Source organism: Nerophis lumbriciformis, linkage group LG25 (assembly GCF_033978685.3).
Source record: "Nerophis lumbriciformis linkage group LG25, RoL_Nlum_v2.1, whole genome shotgun sequence".
In the NCBI taxonomy this organism is placed as follows: Eukaryota; Metazoa; Chordata; class Actinopteri; order Syngnathiformes; family Syngnathidae; genus Nerophis; species Nerophis lumbriciformis.
Window position 1 is genome coordinate 25,468,584 of NC_084572.2, and position 23,039 is coordinate 25,491,622.

The window sequence follows — 23,039 nt, forward strand, 5'->3', positions numbered from 1 at the left end:
CTAGATCCACTCGACGTCCATTGCACTGGTCGCCCTAGAGGGGGGGGGGGTCACCCACATCTGCGGTCCTCTCCAAGGTTTCTCATAGTCATCCCACTGGGTTGAGTTTTTCCTTGCCCTGATGCGGGACCTGAACCGAGGATGTCGTTGTGGCTTGTGCAGCCCTTTGAGACACTTGGGATTTAGGGCTATATAAATAAACATTGATTGATTGATTGATAATCGATATCAATTAAAAAAATGCATTCGATAAAACGTTCGATAATTTTTGTTTTCTTCTTCTCCTCCATCATCGATCTAAATGGAACTAAGAAAGAGGAAAAATTACAAAATGTGGGGTCTTTTTGACCAAATGTCCAATTTCTCAGGGGTTTGGCAGAGCCTCCGTCGCGGAGGTCAAGACACGCCCGACTCATCGTGTAAATAAAAACTTCTCCCTGTCGGCGTATTATGGATACCCCCAAACAATGTTCCCTCAAATTTTCCATCTGTGTGAGCAAACGCAAAAACTCCTTGAGCATTCGGTGGAGCGCATGTGAGCGACGTCAGACGTGCACATGCACTGTGGTCCCACCTGCAGCACACCTGTCCCAAACCTGACTAAATAACAAGTTCAATGTTTTATTATTATAATCAAATGACAGCAGTCATTTCCATGAGATTATTTTCTAATGTAAGTGCTTTGGCCCACTTACAATGACTGTAACATTGTTTTTCATGAGCTGTGTACTAGTATTGGGTGGGGGGGTCCTACTTTGGAAATAATGTGTACCCCTTACAGATATCGCATTTAGTTCCCACTAAAACATTCACATGTTGCACAATGAGATGTAAACATGGGATCATGTGTACATTCCTGTAACTTTCTGTTTGTAAAATATATCTTTATTCGTATTTCTTTAATATAATAACATCATTTTGTGATTACGGTTCGGGTTCGGTGAATGCGAATATGAAACTGGTGGGGTTCGGTACCTCCAACAAGGTTAAGAACCACTGGGATAAGGGATACGGAATAGTGGGAAATCCGGGAAATTTTTGTACATAAAAATGTAACGTCCTCAATAAGTAGACTGGTTAAAATCAGCAGAAAAATGTAGGAGTTGTAGTCGAAAGAAAAAATTAAATTGTGGAACAATTGCTATTGAAAAGTGGGAATTCTGAGAACAACGGGAATTATTGGAACTTAGAAAATAGTTGCTTTGACAGTGCAGGATGAGTGGAATGTTTGAACTGGTGGAAACATGTGGGAAATGCGCTTAAAAATGACCCATTTATTTTGAAGGGAAATAATGTTACGGAAAATGCTGAATTCCTGGAAATTTGGGAATTTTTGGAAAATGAAAATATGGTGGGACATGTGTCATGAACGAGCCAAACATTTTTAATAAGAGGAATTGTTTGAATTGTGGGAGAAAAAGTCGGTACAGTATCAGTGTAGTGTCAATGCAGCTAGTGAGTGTGCCAAACACTCACCGAGGCTTCATTTATCCGTCACCAATGAGAACAATCAATCAGAACAGCTCCAAATGAGATGTATTTTCTATTAACATCTTATGTTAGTCCTGGTCCCTTTATGTCCTCCTCAGCCTTGTACAGTAAGCATCTCTCTCTTTATAACACGTCTCTTGACATTCACACGCGTGCAATCAAAGAGCCAATTTCGTCTTCTAGGGATTCATTTGGCTTATTCGCCATCATCAAAAAAAAATCCTCAATGAGGCCATTTTGTCTATCTCGGGGTGAGAATGGACCGTTATGTCAGTGGAGTGGAACAAAGCGCCGACGATTGGCGATGGAGAAAAGCAGATCGTGTGTTATGATATCTGATCCAATTAAAGTGAACGAGAGAGGCCGACATCACTTAACTGTTGTGTGTTTAGATAATAGAACATGAAGGCATTTCAATGACCACACAGCCGGGGAGCAGTAAGTACTGTGACATATGACAAAGAGTCTCCAAATGTCTGTGCTAATTAGTTTGCACGTACAGAATATGTAACGGACGCCATCGAAGTCAGCGGTGCGTGACAACATTGAATCAACATCATTGCCCAATACTTCAGGGGGTGTACTGGTCGGTGGGCGTTTAGCCTGCTGGCTAAATTGTTAATCAGAGTTGATGTGTGGTCGCGGGTTCGAGCCCGGCGTGTGCATGGCTGGATGGCGCATAATGACCACTGTTTCGTAAATATACAGTCGTGGTCAAAAGTGGACATACACTTGTGAAGAACATAATGTCATGGCTGTCTTGAGTTTCCAATAATCTCTACAACTCTTGTTTTTTTGTGATAGAGTGATTGGAGCACATAGTTATTTGTCACAAAAAACATTCATGAAGTTTGCTTCTTTTATGAATTTATTATGATTCTACTGAAAATGTGACCAAATCTGCTGTGTCAAAAGTATACATACAGCAACATACATGATCAATTTTGGTGATGTAGAAAAGTTACAATCAAATCAAATGGCCTCTTAACTTCATGTGAGTGATTATGATAAACGACACCTGTTGACTTCTCTGAGTCCATTTAAATAGGGCTCATGTGATGCAGGCATTAGACTCGGTTACAAACGCGACAATGGGAAAGTCAAAGGAACTCAGCACAGATCTGAAAAAACTAATCATTGACTTGAACAAGTTTTGCTGTCGGGCAGCACTGTGGAACCTCACAATACGAAGGTCCTGAGTTCAATCCCGGGCTCGGGATCTTTCTGTGTGGAGTTTGCATGTTCTCCCCGTGACTGCGTGGCTTCCCTCCGGGTACTCCGGCTTCCTCCCACCTCCAAAGACATGCACCTGGGGATAGGTTGATTGGCAACACTAAATTGGCCCTGGTGTGTGAATGTTGTCTGTCTATCTGTGTTGGCCCTGTGATGAGGTGGCGACTTGTCTAGGGTGTACCCCGCCTTCCGCCCGAATGCAGCTGAGATAGGCTCCAGCACCCCCCCGCGACCCCGAAAGGGACAAGCGGTAAAAAATGGATGGATGGATGGAAGTTTTGCTGTCAATGGAACTGGTGCTTTACAGAGAGTAAATGGGACAATGAAAAAGGAGGATTACCTCCAAATTCTTCAGGACAACCTAAAATCATCAGCCCGGAGGTTGGGTCTTGGGCACAGTTGGATGTTCCAACAGGACAATGACCCCAAACAAACGTCAAAAGTGGTAAAGGAATGGCTAAATCAGGCTAGAATTAAGGTTTTAGAATGGCCTTCCCAAAGTCCTGACTTAAACCCCATTGAGAACATGTGGACAATGCTGAAGAAACAAGTCCATGTCAGATAACCCAACAAATTTAGCTGAACTGTACCAATTTTGTCAAGAGGAGTGGTCAAAAATTCAAGCAGAAGCTTGTGGATGGCTACCAAAAGCGCCTTATTGCAGTGAAACTTGCCAAGGGACATGTAAGCAAATATTAACATTGCTGTATGTATACTTTTGACCCAGCAGATTTGGTCACATTTTCAGTAGACCCATAATAAATTCATAAAAGAACCAAACTTCATGAATGTTTTTTGTGACCAACAAGTATGTGCTCCAATCACTCTATCACAAAAAAATAAAAGTTGTAGAAATGATTGGAAACTCAAGACAGCCATGACATTATGTTCTTTACACGTGTATGTAAACTTTTGACCACGACTGTACTTTATATTTTTAGTCCATTTAGCTTTTGTTATGCTTGAAAATGCTTAATCTCGGTCAGAAAAATGTCGAACATGCCCTCCACCTTGGTATCGATAGCATTGATATTTAGATCGATACGCCCACCCCTTATAGGAACAGACAAAAACTCCTTGGCAGCTTCAAGTTAGGAACTTTAATTCTCTTTTTTTTATGGTGATCAATACTATTGTTGATGTTGTTGTAGTTAAGGCAGGTTTAGGTCTGTGTTTAGGGAATTTGATGATTCAAGAAAGTAAACACAGACGTGCGGAAACAGCGCAGAGCTTAGGAACACTATGTGGTCGCTAAATTAGCGATGACAGGGTAATTGCGTGCCTCACACACTTGCACAGACACATTTTCTGGACATTTATGTTTTCTGCATCACTGTAGCATCTTACGCTTCCAGCAGATTGAGACCTTTATGACCTTGTAGCGCTTCGCATTCCGCCTCGTTAAAGTGTCACATTCTGTACCTGCTCCGATACATAGAGGCTTGCACACATATTCCAGTACAGACGTCATCACGCTGCGACAAATTTAAAAAAAAGCACGTTTTTCTTTTAATACTGCAAATACTAAGTAGAACAAGGAAATTAAAAAGTAGCTTAATAAGAGTCTAGAGCAGGGGTCGCCAAACTTTTTGACTCGGGGGCCGCATTGGGTTGAAAAAATTTGGCCGGGGGCTGGGCTTTGTGTGTATATTTATACATACATATATATATATATATATATATATATATATATATATATATATATATACATATACACACACACATATATATATATATATATATATATATATAACTAGCCAGCACCAGGCTGGATAATTCCTGTACGCATAGCAATTTTCTTAGAATAACACACAACTCACATAATGTGTTTTCTGTTGTGAATGTGTCCGGGGTAGATATGCATTCTACTGAGGTGGCAAATCATGATGCGTTCAGTCGATCGCAGCATCAAGCAAACAATCTGAAAATTCCCGTCGTATCAATTCCTAGATATGGTCTAAACTATTTAAAGTGCACTACGTATAATAAACGCAACATTATTAATATTTCTACTACGGATAATTTAAACAAAAACTCGCCAAAACAGCCCAATACTTATAATATGGGCTTTTTAAACATAAGATCATTGTCTCCCAAAACGTTATTAGTTAATGAGGTCATTAGAGACAACAATCTTAACGTCATTGGTCTTAGCGAAACCTGGCTCAAACCAGACGAATTTTTTGCGCTAAATGAGGCATCTCCTCCTAACTATACGAATGCGCATATTGCCCGTCCCCTTAAAAGGGGTGGGGGGGTCGCACTAATATACAATGAAAATTTTAACCTTACCCCTAACCTAAATAATAAATACAAATCGTTTGAGGTGCTTACTATGAGGTCTGTCGCACCGCTGCCTCTCGATATGGCTGTAATCTACAGCCCCCCAGGGCCCTACTTGGACTTTATTAATGAATTCTCAGAGTTCGTTGCTGATCTAGTGACGCACGCAGACAATATAATCATAATGGGGGACTTTAATATCCATATGAATACCCCATCGGACCCTCAGTGCGTGGCGCTCCAGACTATAATTGATAGCTGTGGTCTTACACAAATAATAAATGAACCTACGCATCGCAACGGCAATACGATAGATCTAGTGCTGGTCAGGGGTGTCACCACCTCCAAAGTTATGGTACTCCCGTATACTAAAGTAATGTCCGATCATTACCTTATAAAATTCGAAGTTCTGACTCATTGTCAACAAACTAATAATAATAATAACTGCTATAGCAGCCGCAACATTAATGCCGCCACAACGATGACTCTTGCTGACCTACTGCCTTCGGTAATGGCACCATTCCCAAATTATGTCGGCTCTATTGATAACCTCACTAACAACTTTGACAATGCCCTGCGCAAAACCATTGATAGTATAGCACCGCTAAAACAAAAAAGGGCCCCTAAAAGGCGCACCCCATGGTTTACAGAGGAAACCAGAGCTCATAAATTATCATGTAGAAAGTTGGAACGCAAATGGCGCGCGACCAAGCTTGAGGTTTTCCATCAAGCATGGAGTGATAGTTTAATATCGTATAAACGCATGCTTACCTTAGCTAAAGCTAAATATTACTCAAATCTCATCCGCCTCAACAAAAACGACCCTAAATTTTTGTTTAGTACAGTAGCATCACTAACCCAACAAGGGACTCCTCCCAATAGCTCCACCCACTCGGCAGATGACTTTATGAATTTCTTTAATAAGAAAATTGAACTCATTAGAAAGGAGATTAAAGACAACGCATCCCAGCTACAACTGGGTTCTATGAACACAGATACAACTGTATCTACGACGGATACTGCAATACAAAATAGTCTCTCTCTTTTTGATGAAATAACATTAGAGGAACTATTACAGCGTGTAAGTGGGATAAAACAAACAACATGTTTACTTGACCCACTTCCTGGGAAACTTATCAAGGAGCTTTTTGTATTATTAGGTCCATCAGTGCTAAATATTATAAACTTATCACTTTCCTCTGGCACTGTTCCCCTAGCATTCAAGAAAGCGGTTATTCATCCTCTGCTCAAAAGACCTAACCTTGATCCTGACCTCATGGTAAACTACCGACCGGTGTCCCACCTTCCCTTTATTTCGAAAATCCTCGAAAAAATTGTCGCACAGCAGCTAAATGAACACTTATTGTCTAACAATCTCTGTGAACCTTTTCAATCCGGTTTCAGGGCAAATCACTCTACGGAGACAGCCCTCGCAAAAATGACTAATGATCTACTGCTAACGATGGATTCTGATGCGTCATCTATGTTGCTGCTTCTTGATCTTAGCGCTGCTTTCGATACCGTCGATCATAATATCTTATTAGAGCGTATCAAAAACACGTATTGGTATGTCAGACTTAGCTTTGTCGTGGTTTAACTCTTATCTTACTGACAGGATGCAATGCGTCTCCCATAATAATGTGACCTCGGACTATGTTAAGGTAACGTGCGGAGTTCCTCAGGGTTCGGTTCTTGGCCCTGCAGTCTTTAGTATTTACATGCTGCCGCTAGGCGACATCATACGCAAATACGGTGTTAGCTTTCATTGTTATGCTGATGACACCCAACTCTACATGCCTCTAAAGCTGACCAACACGCCGGATTGTAGTCAGCTGGAGGCGTGTCTTAATGAAATTAAACAATGGATGTCCGCTAACTTCTTGCAACTCAACGCCAAGAAAATGGAAATGCTGATTATCGGTCCTGCTAAACACCGACATTTATTTAATAATACCACCTTAACATTTGACAACCAAACAATTACACAAGGCGAATCAGTAAAGAATCTGGGTATTATCTTCGACCCAACTCTCTCGTTTGAATCACACATTAAGAGTGTTACTAAAACGGCCTTCTTTCATCTCCGTAATATCGCTAAAATTCGTTCTATTTTATCCACTAGCGACGCAGAGATCATTATTCATGCGTTCGTTACGTCTCGTCTCGACTACTGTAACGTATTATTTTCGGGTCTCCCTATGTCTAGCATTAAAAAATTACAGTTGGTACAAAATGCGGCTGCTAGACTTTTGACAAGAACAAGAAAGTTTGATCATATTACGCCTATACTGGCTCACCTGCACTGGCTTCCTGTGCACTTAAGATGTGACTTTAAGGTTTTACTACTTACGTATAAAATACTACACGGTCTAGCTCCGTCCTATCTTGTCGATTGCATTGTACCATATGTCCCGGCAAGAAATCTGCGTTCAAAGAACTCCGGCTTATTAGTGATTCCCAGAGCCCAAAAAAAGTCTGCGGGCTATAGAGCGTTTTCTATTCGGGCTCCAGTACTATGGAATGCCCTCCCGGTAACAATTAGAGATGCTACCTCAGTAGAAGCATTTAAGTCCCATCTTAAAACTCATTTGTATACTCTAGCCTTTAAATAGCCCCCCTGTTAGACCAGTTGATCTGCCGTTTCTTTTCTTTTCTCCTCTGCTCCCCTTTTCCTTGAGGGGGGGAGGGGCACAGGTCCGGTGGCCATGGATGAAGTGCTGGCTGTCCAGAGTCGGGACCCGGGGTGGACCGCTCGCCTGTGCATCGGCTGGGAACATCTCTGCGCTGCTGACCCGTCTCCGCTCGGGATGGTGTCCTGCTGGCCCCACTATGGACTGGACTCTTACTATTATGTTGGATCCACTATGGACTGGACTCTCACAATATTATGTCAGACCCACTCGACATACATTGCTTTCGGTCTCCCCTAGAGGGGGGGGGGTTACCCACATATGTGGTCCTCTCCAAGGTTTCTCATAGTCATTCACATCGACATCCCACTGGGGTGAGTTTTTCCTTGCCCGTATGTGGGCTTTGTACCGAGGATGTCGTTGTGGCTTGTGCAGCCCTTTGAGACACTTGTGATTTAGGGCTATATAAATTAAGATTGATTAATTGATATATATATATATATATAAATATATATATATATATATATATATATATATATGTATGCATATAGGGCAGCACGGTGGTAGAGGGGTTAGTGCGTCTGCCTCACAATACGAAGGTCCTGGGTTCGATCCTGCGCTCGGGATCTTTCTGTGTGGAGTTTGCATGTTCTCCCCGTGACTGTGTGGGTTCCCTCCGGGTACTCCGGCTTCCTCCCACCTCCAAAGACATGCACCTGGGGATAGGTTGATTGGCAACACTAAATTGGCCCTAGTGTGTGAATGTCTGTCTATCTGTGTTGGCCCTGTGATGAGGTGGCGACTTGTCCAGAGTGTACCCCGCCTACTGCCCGAATGTAGCTGAGATAGGCTCCAACGACCCCGAAAGGGACAAGCGGTAGAAAATGGATGGATGGATGGATACATATACCATATTTTCCGCACTATTAGCCGCACCTAAAAACCACAAATTTACTCAAAAGCTGACAGTGCGGCTTATAACCCGGTGCGCTTTATATATGGATTAATATTAAGATTCATTTTCATAAAGTTTCGGTCTCGCAACTACGGTAAACAGCCGCCATCTTTTTTCCCCGTAGAAGAGGAAGTGCTTCTTCTTCTACGCAAGCAACCGCCAAGGTAAGCACCCGCCCCCATAGAACAGGAAGCGCTTCTTCTTCTACTGTAAGCAACCACCCGCCCGCGTAGAAGAAGAGGAAGAAGCGCGCGGATATTACGTTTCATTTCCTTTGTGTGTTTACATCTGTAAAGACCACAAAATGGCTCCTACTAAGCGACAGGTTTCCGGTTCATGAAAAGACGCAATCTCTCCATCCGCACACGGACTACTATTTCACAGCAACTGCCTAAAGACTTTCAAGAAAAGCTGGCTACTTTCCGTGCATATTGTAAAAACAAGATAGCTGAAAAAAAGATCCGGCCAGAGAACATTATCAACATGGACGAGGTTCCACTGACTTTTGATATTCCTGTGAACCGCACTGTGGATACAACGGGAGCACGTACGGTGAATATTCGCACCACAGAGAATGAGAAGTCATCCTTCACTGTGGTTCTAGCTTGCCATGCTAATGGCCAGAAACTTCCACCCGTGGTGATATTCAAAAGGAAGACCTTGCCAAAAGAGACCTTTCCAGCCGGCGTCATCATAAAAGCTAACTCGAAGGGATGGATGGATGAAGAAAAGATGAGCGAGTGGTTAAGGTAAGTTTACGCGAAGAGGCCGGGTGGCTTTTTTCACGCAGCTCCGTCCATGTTGATATACGACTCCATGCGCGCCCACATCACGCTGGTTTTTAATATATTATTAAAGTTTGACTGACCTATCTGACTGTTTTTTTGACATTCCTTTAGCGCAGTTAGATGCGGCTTATGGGCGGCTTATAGGTGGACAAAGTTTTGAAATATGCCGTTCATTGAAGGCGCGGCTTATAACCCAGGGCGGCTTATGGTGCGGAAAATACGGTATATATATATGTCACGTTATCGATGGGAAAATGCATTTTTTGACAATATGATTTGCCTGAGCGGCTAGAAAACCCAGAGAGTAACAAGCGGAAGAAAATAGATTAGAAGGACAAATAAAAAAAACAAATACATTGACACTTCCCGCGGGCCAGATTTTGGTAGTTTGGAGACCTCTGATCTAAATTTTACCGCTGCCGGGTATTTTTTTCTATATCTTCAGAATGTGTTTGTTCTATTTTTGGCCAAAATAAGACAAAGAAAACAATCTGAAGTTGTCTTTATATTTTAGTTTTAATGCCATGGTTTCAATAGTCCGGCCCGCGTGTGCACAGATTTCCCTCCATGCGGACCCTTGAGCCCAAATGAGTTGGACACCCCTGATGTACAATATTACAATATATGTAACAGCTGTAGTACAAAAAGTTAAAGTTAAAGTACCACTGGTAGTCTCACACACACTAGGTGTGGTGAAATGACTCTCTGCATTTGACCTCCTTGTTCCAACCCGTGGGAGGTGAGGGGAGCAGTAAGGAGCAGCGGTGGCCGCGCTCGTGAATCATTTTGGTGATTTAAACCCCAATTCCAACCCTTGATGCTGAGTGCCAAGCAGGGAGGTAATGGGTCCCATTTTTATAGTCTTTGGTATGACTCGGCTAGGATTTGAACTCACAGATCTCAGGGCGGACACTCTATAACAACAAGAAAGGGCAGCATAAAATAGAGAGTAGATCCAGCAGAAAATAGACATTATAAACAAAGAGAGGTAGGTAACATAGAAGCGGTCAGACAAAAAAAAATAAAAAAAATTGAGACTTCCTGTGGGCCGGATTGTGGACGCTGGCGGGCCGGGGGCCGTAGTTTGGGGACTATTTGTCTAAAGCAAATGTGTTAAACTCAAGGACCGGGGCCAGATCTGGCCTGTCGCATCATTTTATTTGGCCTGCGAAAGCCTGGACTTGATATGCATCAATATAGTACATTATCTTTCTATCTATCTCCATTTTGACAGGAAATAAATACATGTACTGCATACTTTATTCCATCCATCCATTTTCTACCGCTTATTCCCTTCGGGGTCGCTGGAGCCTATCTCAGCTACAATCGGGCGGAAGGCAGGGTACACCCTGGACAAGTCGCCACCTCATCGCAGGGCCAACACAGATAGACAGACAACATTCACACACTAGGGCCAATTTAGTGTTGCCAATCAACCTATCCCCAGGTGCATGTCTTTGGAGGTGGGAGGAAGCCAGAGTACCCGGAGGGAACCCACGCAGTCACGGGGAGAACATGCAAACTCCACACAGAAAGATCCCGAGGCCGGGATTGAACTCAGGACCTTCGTATTGTGAGGCAGACGCACTAACTCCTCTTCCACCGTGCTGCCCATGCATACTTTATTATTATCTATTAATCCAACAAATATTATATTACCGGTATGATACACTCCAAACTTTTTTTGTTAAACCTTAATACTTAAATATTTGTACAACTTATGATTCCAAAGCAAGTTGTCAATCAAATTGTACACGGCCGAACTCATGGGTGATCGGTATGGAGGAGAAATATGATCGGAACAGCCTAGTCGTAAATATTGAACATGTTTAATATTCCTGATTGGAACCGACTATCGAGACAAATCCACTCTGAACACACCTCAGACCACAGGGCGATCAGACAACCTTACAAAACATGAGCTCATTGGTCGGAAGGGAGAAACATCGGGACAAAACAGCAAGATTGTCTTTATGTGTGTACCCTGCTTTAGGCTCAATGCTGCATGAGGAGGAAGAGAAAGGGGCTTGGGTGCGAGACTGGAGGCTGGTGAAAACCACCGCTGAGCAGATCGGGGAATAATTTCCAAGAAGTCAAATAAATGCCTCATCAAAACATATCTGGGGAGGACTAATGACTGTAAGAGAACATTTTAATCATAAAGTGGACCTATTATGCAAAACCAACTTTGCTTACTTATTGGTACCTACTGTTGTGTATTTAGGATCTGCACAAGTCCGAAAAATTTGAAAATAAGTTTATTATTTTCCTCTTTCCTTTTGTTGTGGGGCAGACTGGCTCGTACATGCACATGCATTCTCCGCTGTTGCCATTTTTAATACAAAGTAACGGGTGATGGGTCAAATGCAGAGAATAATTTTGCCACACCTAGTGTGTGTGTGTGACAATCATTGGTACTTTAACTTTTAACTTATATTTCGAAAACTAATCTGTCAGTAGACTCACTATGGAAGCGCTGAAAACTACAACAAAGATGGCGAGGAGAAGACGATGTCAAAGGGGAGACATGTAAATAAGACCGCCCACAAAACGGGGCATCCTGAAGAGACGGTCAGAAAGCAGCTTGAAGATGGTCTGTAAAACATAATCTATGCAACATTTTGACCAAAGAACCACCATTACTTGTTATGTAGACCACAAGTGATTTAATGTAGAATAAAATGATAATATGAGCCCTTGAAATGAATGAAAATAAACTGGGCTCCAGCGGAAAGGGCACTTTTCTCATGCAGAGCAAAAGAACAGGTGCTTGAGCACCACAGGGGGTCAATCTGTGCACGAACCTGCTTATTTTACTCTGACTTCAACATTTTTCACTTTTTGATATATACCGACAGTACTGTGCTTCAGGCTTAGGCCATGATGTTTGAGAACACATAACCAGAAATAGGTTGTATTCACCCAACGTCACGTCGGGCTCATCAAATATGCGAGACTCGAAGTGGTGGGCCAGCGAGCCTCTGTTGTCATAGCGTTCAGGGCGGCATTTTGCCTTTCTCGGAAAAAAAAAACAACCTATGTTTGACATACACCTGGGGATAGGTTGATTGGCAACACTAAAATTGACCCTAGTGTGCGAATAAGCGGTAGAAAATGGATGGATGGATGTTTGCCTTGTTTTAGGCTGTTGTAACTGTTCAAAGCGCCAAAAGGATAAAAGTTTATTTAGAGTTCCTCGAGAGGTAACCAAGAAGGACAAAAGAGTGCTAGAAAAACGGCACGTACTCCAGTCCAGGGGAGTTTGCAGTGATCACTTTGTTAAAGGTTTGTTTGATATACTTTTAACGTTTAGTATTTCCCATTTAAGTATTATCTTGATATTATTTGTATTTTATCTTGTTTCGAAGTTCTTAAAACCCATTTTTGCTATGAGTGTTTCATAAAGCACAAAATAACATAATAACAGGTGAGAAAAACCTAAACGAATTAAGCTGTTACCAAAGGCAGCAATCATAAATGAAACTTTTAATACATGAACAAGGTTGGGATCAACGTTCCCTCTAAGGCAGGGGTCGGCAACCCGCGGCTCCGGAGCCGCATGCGGCTCTTTGATCACTCTGATGCAGCTCAGCCCACCCCAACCCTGCTCCCTCACACATCAACCCCCCCGCGCCCCCTCTGTGCGTCGGTTGAGGTGGGCGGGGTTTGGTAGCGGGGGTGTATAATGTAGCCCGGAAGAGTTAGGGCTGCATGGGATTCTGGGTATTTGTTCTGTTGTGCTTGTGTTGTGTTACGGTGCAGATGTTCTCCCGAAATGTGTTGTCATTCTTGTTTGGTATGGGTTCACAGTGTGGCGCATTATTAGTAAGAGTGTTAAAGTTTTTTATACCGCCACCGTCAGTGTAACCTGTGTGGTTGTTGAACAAGTATGCCTTGCTGTCACTTACGCGTGCAAGCAGAAGCCTCATACAACGTGTGGCTGGGCCGGCACGCTGGTTGTAGTGGGCGCTAAATGCTGTACCATCACGGCACGTTCGAGAGAACCGTTGCCCTGAAATTCGTAGTCTGCCGGAAAAATCGGGAAGGTTGACAAGTATGACGCTGTCATGCGCCATTCATATAAAACTCGCGGGCCGCACTAACATTCAATTATCATATTAAGGTGTGGGCCGCGTGTCTGAGACCCTTGGTTTATACATAGCACAAAGCTATGTATTTCATTTTAAATTTAAAAAGATTTTTGTGGCTCCCATTGTTTTCTTTAATTTGTGAAACTGGTCAAAATGGAACTTTGACTAATAAAGGTTGCCGACCCCTGCTCTAAGGTGCGCACCTGCGCAATTGCGCACTGCTCACGCGTCCTCTGCGCACAGCAAATCTATGCCGCACAAAAAATCAAATCCCACTCTATACAAAATAAACAAATCGTTTGTTTTGTATGATTTTGCAATGCAACTGTGAGTAACAGGTGACGAAAGGCGGCCACAACAGATAAAACAATGTTTGTCAACACTTAAATTATTGTAACGTCTGTGGAGACACTTAAAGGAGGACAGGAATTCCATCGGTCCCTTTATTTAGCAAAATTGTTTGCCGGCCATAACCACACCAAAACAATGTGTAAAATACTTTTATCTAGCAAAACTGGTCGTTGTCTACCGTACAAACCAAGCCAAAAGCAACTCTTTGTCATCTGTTATATCAACAGCAGCCGCTTTCTCTCTCTCTCACCTGCACCAACACATACACTATGGCAATTAGCCACTGGTGCGTTTATGGCCACACAAAAAGTTGGACAACTCCAACACAACATGTAAAGTGTAAATTTCAGGTGGTTTTACTATGACTCCTCAATCAGTGCGCTTATTTTACTGTCATTTGTTAAGAATGTTATTTTTTTGGATATTAATCATGAAATTATGTTACAGGACTACAGAATTGCTAATAAAAATATTTATTTTACGGACAGAAAGTTAATAAACACTTCATCTCATGCAACATGTGAATGTTTTAAGGGGAACTAAATGTGATCTCTGAAAGGGGTACACAATCTTTCCAAAGCAGGACCCCCACCCAGGCATAAAATACTATAGTGCATAGCTGATTAAAAAAAAAAATATATCTAAGTGGGCCAAATCACATATATTAGAAAATAATCTCTTGAAATTGACTAGTCACTTGATTATAATAATAAGACATTTAAATTGTTATGTCAGGTTTGAGACAAATGTGCTGCTGGTATGACCACAGTGTGCACGTCTGTATTCCACTGAATGCTCAGGGTGTTTGTGCGTTTGCTCACACACATGAAAAATTAGAGGGAACATTGGTTGGGATCTACAGTTATATTTTGATAAAGACGGTGAAAAACACACGTGCAACAGCAACAATAAGGCTGTAGACGCAAAGTTAAATCATAAAGTACAACCTTACCTGAGCAAAAATGATGAATATTTATATATATAGAGTCTTGATACCAATTTCCTTGACCCAGCCACACACAAACAAGTTGTAGACCTCCATGCTTTTCCAAGTTTTCATCTCTTTTGTCGTATAAAATGGCGTCTGGGGCGCCAGATAGTTCGACAAGTCTGGGAACGCGACCGTCGGATATTCCACTTGACAAATCATTTTTTGATAACATACAGGGGTGGATTCTATTGCATAGTTTGATTTTTGCTCGGATCTGCTTTTAGTGGTAAGATCTAGGCCCCTTGCATATTCAGATAGTTCACACTCTGCTACTACACAGTAGCCATGTTGTTTTGGTGGCCCACCACTTTCTTTACTGCCGTTCAAAAATCACGTGACGGAATACAACCTACTAGTGCGCAGGTCTGTTTGTTTGTCCACCTGTAAGTTTATAATTAGGCTACTTCCTGGTTTATTGGAGATGACAACCAGATGGGGGTTGTTTTTAAAAGTTCATTAAATGTTTAATGACCTAAGACTCAAGCAACATCCTGTATATAAAATGTTTCAGTGAGGGGGCATTTTTTAAAGTTTTCAATCCATTCTTAGCTCTTCCTCAGGGGATGGCGTATTACCCATATTAAAAAAAAAGGGCTTGTTATGGGCTGGCTAGTGTGAATATGATGACACCACATTAAACCTCTAAAGCAGTGGTCGGGAACCTTTTTGGCTGAGAGAGCCATGAGAGCCAAATATTTCAAAATGTATTTCCGTGAGAGCCATATAATATTTTTTAACACTGGATACAACTAAACAATTAAACATTTTTAAGTAAGACCAACATTTTTAGAGTATAATAAGTCTCTTATTCTTTTTAATAACATTGTTATTCTAAAGCTAACCAATAATAAATATAATACTTCTTACCATTAATGCGACTTCTTGAACAGGTGCAATAGAAAACGGATGGATGGATTAAAATGCATGAGAATGTTTTATAATTTGAACGTTATTTTTAACACTGTGATTACCAGCGGAATGATTAATTACTTATCGTGTTAAGCAATGTCAGCTAAGATTTATCTGAGACCCAGATGTAGTCATCAAAAGAGCCACATCTGGCTCTAGAGCCATAGGTTCCCTACCACTGCTCTAAAGGCTTAGTGACCAAATGCGTGGAGAGCACCTTTTATCTCTTATTTCCAAAGTTGTGTACACTACTGAATTGGGGTCTTATGGCCGCTTATGTGGACACTTATACTGCCATCTGGTGGTGTCAGAAGAGTATAACATACAATGGAATTTGGAAAAAAAAGTGTAAAAATAGTTAGCATGTTACTAAACATGAAGTACACGTTTGTGTACTTATGGACTAAGTACATCATATAAAAAGATGATTCTTAGTTTTTATTCTAATTAGGGTCCAATAAGCCCAAATAGCAAAGAGAAATAAAAAAAAGTATGTATGGTAACTCAAGCAGATATTTCATAAGGAATATTTCTTTATTTGGTTTTGACTATAGTAGGAAGGGGATTCATATGGCCCCATTTGTCGCGGTTTACCTGCCACGTGAAACGTGACGATTTGGGAAGGGTGCCCTATCCACTTTAGCCACCAGATGGCAGTAGAGTGTTGAATATCATAAAATGTGTTTTGGGCAATTCCAACTTTGATCACAGTGTCAGTTGCTTTGTAGAGTGGCGCTTTCCATCATTTTGAGCAGACTGCATTGCAACATGACAGATCCACCCAGGAATGGGGCCATATGACAACCTTCCCAACTGCACATTTAAAAATAGGTCTGAAGGAAAAGGTTAAGTTTACCTCTGCGTTCCGTGGTGACAACCAGGGCTTCGTGTTCCTGGCCCCAGCCCACAGCGGTGCGAGCCACGAGTCGGAACAGGTAGCTCTGCTCCGGCGTGAGGCCGGTGACGGTGAACTGCCGACCGTTGGAGCCCACCTCCACCGTGGTCCACTGCTGACCGTCCCTGTGCTCCAGGCGGTAGGAGATCTGGTAGCCTAATGAGCCACAGGAGGAAGGAGACGTGTCAAAGTGTGCTGGCAATGTTTGAACTTAGTCATAGAATAGAAAGTACTTTATTGATACCTGGGGGAAATTCAGCACCACAGTTCGCTCACAATAGACAATAATAATAATAAATAATATAATATATATAATATTTTATATTTAATATATGAATAATATAAATATATTCTACATATACTCTACATTTAAGTGCAGTCAAGGAACATGTGCATTATACAGTCTGATTGCTGTCGGTATGAAGGACCTCCTGTGTCGTTCCGTGTTGCATTTTGGGAGTCTGAGCCTTCCACTGAACGTGCTCATTCTCTCCGCAATGTCCGAGTGTAGTGGGTGGCAGGTGTTGTCCATAATGGCTAGGAGTTTTGCTAGACTTCTCCTCTCTGACACCACCGCCAGAGAGTCTAGCTCCACTCCCACCACATTACTGGCCTTCTCTACCAACTTGTCCAGTCTGTTTGCGCCCCATGCAAGTTTAACAATAAGTTAGCCGCTGTAAAATGGAAAAAAAGGGCAATAAATATTTGCCTTAACTTTGATAAGTCTCTTCTTGCACTAAATCTATAGCTACAGTCGTTCCTCCTTTATCGCGGCTCATTGCTTCTCGGCTTGACGGATTTCCATTGGTAGGATTATCATTAATAAATCTCATATTTTCATAGTTAGAGCATCAAAAAATATTATGCATAATCACATTATCACACCCTTATGCTTGCCTTTTAACACAATTAAACCCTTCTAATATTGTAGCCTTAAGTGTATTCGACAGTATATTACAGTACTCACTGTTAGCATCCAAGCGCCATTGCTATGGTTGTCACCCGGCCACTACAACACAACCACTACGACGTGGAACTCGAGTAATTACCAACTAAGTTAGAACTGGGTTTCCAAGCGCTGAAACCACGGACGTAAGCTGTTCTGCCAAAAGTTGGTCAACTTGACAGTCGCAGCAATGAAAATTAGCATTCTGTGTTGTTAGCATTCCACAACGCTCACGCTAAAGGCTCACCAGCGTCATGTGAAGCCGATGGTGTCGAAGTTGATGCGCATCAACAGAGTTACTCTCCACTTAGCATTGCCCGGAGAACTGCTGATAGCTGATAGCAATCTTGTTAGCATTAAGTGACGGGGCCGGGGGGCGAGGTTAAGGGGGTGGAGTATATTTATAGCTAGAATTCACTGAAATTCAAGTATTTCTTATATATATATATATATCACTGTTTCCCACACATTCATTTATTTGTGGCGGCCCGCCACGAAAGAATTACGTCCGCCACAAATAGATTCTTCGGCTTTTGACTCGCTCGACCGTTCATAAAAGCAATGAGACTCTGTCTGTGAATGTTGCTTGTAGCTACAATTCCGGTGCAGTAGGTGGCGGTAGCCTACTATGCATTGTAACTCCGCCAATAGCACTTAATTCACCTGGTGGGCCAGAAGAAGAAGAAGAAGACGACGACGACGAAGTAAAAGAAAACGGACCGACCGGATCAAAATACGAGGGTAAGACGTCTTGGCAAACAAGTTCAAAAGTGGTCCGAACCTGTGCAGTGTGCAGCACCGACTCGTATTTTCTTAATTTTTATTTTCGGGATTTGAATGCATTTATTTTGAAAGGACAGCTGGAGAGAGACGGGAGAGGGGGGATTGACGCGGAGCAAAGCGAATCGAACTGGGTCGCCGCAGCGGGTGCTCTACCAGGTGAGATAGGTTATAGCTGCATCGCTCGCGGCTCGTCATATATTTAACGTTAATCCGCGATTTCACCGAGCGTTTCACTGACGGTGAGCAGCCTGATGCTGCTTCATTAACACCGCCGCTGTTTGATTCGGGGGCCGGGGCAGACGCACGTAGTAACAGTCACCTGTTACCATACCGACGAGCTAACGTGTCCAGGTTATAACCCTGTTGTCAATAAACACACGTGGAGACGGTGCTTCAGATACTGCATTAATACTGAAGCTAAATTGTCCACTGTCCACTGCAGCATGTGAATGCAATGAAAAGAATAAAATCCGAGCCAACCAGCTGTTAAAATGTTGTCCAGGTTAATGTTTTGGCCATTAAAGGCCTTTCAGTTCAAGATTTCAACTGTGATCGGGCTTTAAACAGGTGGCTGACCTGTTCAGATGAGTGTAACTGCTACTGGTCAAATAATGTGAAATAGCATTTAATTTTACATGTATGCAATGCCATTTAAATGTAATTATAGATAATAATAATAATTTTAGTAAGATATAAGCCATGAGCACTACACAGCCAGAAAAAAACCTAGGCAGGACAAGTAAAAATATTGGGGCAAGTAGATTTGAGAAGTCGGGCAAGTAGAAAAAAACCTTAACGTTGAACCCTGCATGTGTTGAGCTGCTGCCGCTTAAGGTTAGACGGCACTGTACATAGAGCGGTTCTGCTCGTTAGTAATAAATTCTGATGTTTGATGTTCACTCCTTCACACAGATGATGTATGCACTAATTAAAGGGGCAGAGCTTTAAGAGACATTTTAGCTTTTATATTTTATAAGATATATTTTTTGTAAGAACCACAATTAATAAATATATTTCAGTGAATACCTAATTGTTCAAATCTGTATATAAATATGTACATAAAGTGTTGTAATTATATTCCAACTCCGCGTTCTTCTTGGTCATCGCCGCTGCCGCCGCCACCCCCACCCCCCGACCACACCACCACAAATAGATGCCTGTCCTGTGGGAAACACTGTATTTATATATAAAAATAAATACTTGACTTTCAGTGAATTCTAGCTATATATATATGTATTTTATTATAACTATATACATATAAATAAAATAAATACTTGAATTTCAGTGTTCATTTATTTACACATATACACACATAACACTACTCTCTACTCATTGTTGTATTTGATAGTGCAATGCTTTGCAGCCAGTAGCACAGCCTTTGAAGGAGCGTAGGTATGGGCAGTGTAATATTCTGGGTCGGAGTCAATAACCAGGCGAGGTGACGAAGTTACGTCTCTTTACTTCATACTTCAGAACCCGACTCCCACACTTGCCGTCAGGGTGCGCAATACAACGTAAACCGTTGGCCAACGAAAAAGTAACCACAGAACACTATACGGTATAGTGTTCTGTGGTTACTTTTTGGTTGGCCAAGCGGACGTGACGACAGGTTGTACTCACTCAGGTCCGCACGGACCTGGATGGGGCGTGCCTTAAGTCCGGCTGGAAATCGGGAGAATGGTTGTCCCGGGAGATTTTCGGGAGAGGCACTGAAATTCGGGAGTCTCCCGGAAAATTCGGGAGGGTTGGCAAGTATGATAATAATCCTATCTTGCAAAAATTTATTTATCACGGCCAGGCCTGGAACCAATTAGCCACGATAAACAAGAGACAACTGTATTCACTTTTTTTGCACAGGTTTATTCCAAAATGGACTGAATTATCTTTTCCCCATTAAAATGATATACACAACACCCCTTAATGACAACATGAAAATGGTTTTTTTAAGCAAATTTAAGAAAACATAAATAACCCAGAAATCAAATGTATATTATGCAGACCATGCATTTTGTTGTCCCTTTTTGTCTGTGAATTTTCGTAAGGCGTGTTCTTAAAAAATATGTGAATGCAACTGTGACAAGTAGTGTAACACAAAGCACCATTTACGATTCTGACATTCTCATACACACATACAGCGTCTAAGTCCTTCCCCTTGGCTGGGAATCAGTGTGTACATGTTCTGTGCGCGTCTCCATGTGTCATGTGCAGCAGGCCATGTAATAACACCAGCACTCTTCAACACACACACACACACACACACACACACACACACACACACGCACGCACACGCACACGCACGCACACACACACACACACACTACTCACTACCGCTGTATACTCACAACACTTTCTGTGCACACTGGTACACTACCTTACTTTTCCTACAGTGCGCTTCACATTTTGTATGATTTGATTTAGAATGGATATATTCTCCCGGCTTCTGGTGAGCCGTACAGCGGCACAGTGGTTGAAAATCACTGGCCAAGTGGTTACAGTGTCCGCCCTGAGATCGGTAGGTCATACCAAAGACTATAAAAATGGGACCCATTACCTCTCTGCTTGGCACTCAGCATCAAGAGTTGGAATTGGGGGTTAAATCACCAAAAATGATTCCCGGGCGCAGCCACCGCTGCTGCTCACTGCTTCCCTCACCTCCCAAGGGGTGATCAAGGGTGATGGGTCAAAAGCAGAGAATAATTTCGCCACACCTAGTGTGTGTGTGTGACAATCATGGGTACTTTAACTTATAATAACAAGATTTGATTTTTAAAAAATTATCAGAAATGTATTACTATTATTATTAGACTATCATTTTTGTATTTAAAAATTGGCTAAAAATAAATCAGAAAGTAGTGACAATCATTATTAGAACAGCATTTTAAAAACGAAAAAAAAAAAGAAAATTGCTACTAATATTATTAGAACAGTGTTTTTAAATAAAAAAATATCCCAAAAATTACTATTATTTCAAAAACTTTTAAAAACATGATCGGATTATTTTACTACAATCATTATTATAAATATCATTATTTAATAACAAATTATCATGTTTTCCCCCGTTATTCTTATAAACAGCATGCTTAGTTAAAAATGATCAGAAAAGTGTTATTATTAGATCAAAAAAACAAAACAAAAACTGATCCAAAGATTTTTACCACCCGAAAAATTAAGCCGATTCTATTTTCCTACTCTTTAAACCCTGCGGCTTATAAAACGTTTCGGCTAATTTTTAGATTTTTTTTTTCGCAAATAGTTAAAAAATAAAAAAAAAATAAAAAAAAACACTGAATAGGTGTGTTATTGTTTGTGCGATGGCGCCATCATTTGGAGGAGCTCACTCACTGCAGGTGCTGTAGTGTCCTTCCATTTAGTGCTTTCAACCGGAAGTAGAAGTCCTGTTCCATCTTCTAGCCGTCCATAGCGTTTCTACTCGTAACGATTCTTCATTCATCACTCCAAGCAACGTTTGTAAGTTTTACAATATAACACACACACACACACACACACACACACACACATACACTGCTCACTACCGCTGTATACTCACACACACTACTCACTACCGCTGTATACTCACAACACTTTCTGTGCACACTGGTACACTACCTTGCTTTTCCTACAGTGCGCTTCACATATTGTAGGATTTGATTTTGAATGGATATATTCTCCCGGCTTCTGGTGAGCCGTACAGCCAAACATTGCGCATAAAAGATGGCACTCACAGAGTGGAGTCATTAAACATTTTTTTAAAATCACTTTGTTTTTTTGTTTTTCATAAAAAAAGCCTTTTAGGACATTTTCATGTGACATTTTGTATTCACTTCTTGTGTTTTCTTTTAATTCCCCTACCATTTCATGTTGCCTTTTATCTCTTTTAAGTAAGCTCGCAGTATCTGCTGGTCAACTCCTGAATGTTGTACCACTTTGGGATTTGTCTGGAGTGTAAAGTGCATTACAAAGAAAATATATCATCATTATTATTATCAAAACCATTCTTTTTGCCTGCATATCATTACGCAATTGAATGGAATGCTCAGACAAATAAATCCTTCGCGCTGGCGATTCAGTCTGTGTACAATTGCAAAATAAGCCATTACGAGGCCAAAAAGAGTTGCAAGTGCCAGCACTTTGACAGTTATTGAATTCAAGAAAGAACTAGGAGCAAAGTACAACATTATATAGCAATTTCATTCGTCATTTATATACATTTTAAAATGTTTTCTGCAAGGACAAATATAATTATTCTCAATAAAATAGTTTTTTGCTAAAATTGTGGGTGTCTGGAAAAATTGCTTCAGTTTTCTTAAGGTTGGATCTTCACCAAAACTTTTGGAACAGGTTGGAACGAAAAACGTGGTACTAAGTGGTGACGTGTGTAAGATTCTTCAAAAACTGTGTGTGACTGCTGAGAGATGTTAGTCGACATGTAGGATATCACAGCAGATCATCGTAGCAATGCAAATAGGCTTCCCGGGGCTTGTAATTAGGGGTGTAACGGTCCGATACTGATATCATAAAAAAACATACTGACTTGTGTTTAAAATCCCTAATACAAGCAGAGTGTGTTCACTAGTGCAAAGCTGCCAGATAACACCTAAATGTCCTCCAATATGTTGGTCTTTGCTTGTATTTTGGTAGTCATTTTCAAAAGGTACACATGATAGGCTATAGGCTACTAGGAGCTAACAGCTAC

General features: G+C 41.5%; 1 protein-coding gene across 7 annotated transcripts in view; it reads right to left on the bottom strand.

Moving 5' to 3' along the window:
* LOC133621737 (protein sidekick-1-like) overlaps nucleotides 1-23,039 on the bottom strand; it is a 782,002-nt gene that overhangs the window by 44,951 nt on the left and 714,012 nt on the right. For all 7 annotated transcript variants that reach the window (XM_061984042.1, XM_061984041.1, XM_061984043.2 and 4 more), the window contains one exon: nucleotides 16,579-16,773. In XM_061984042.1, the coding sequence (XP_061840026.1) occupies nucleotides 16,579-16,773 (195 nt within the window). The remainder of the gene's footprint in view (nucleotides 1-16,578; nucleotides 16,774-23,039) is intronic.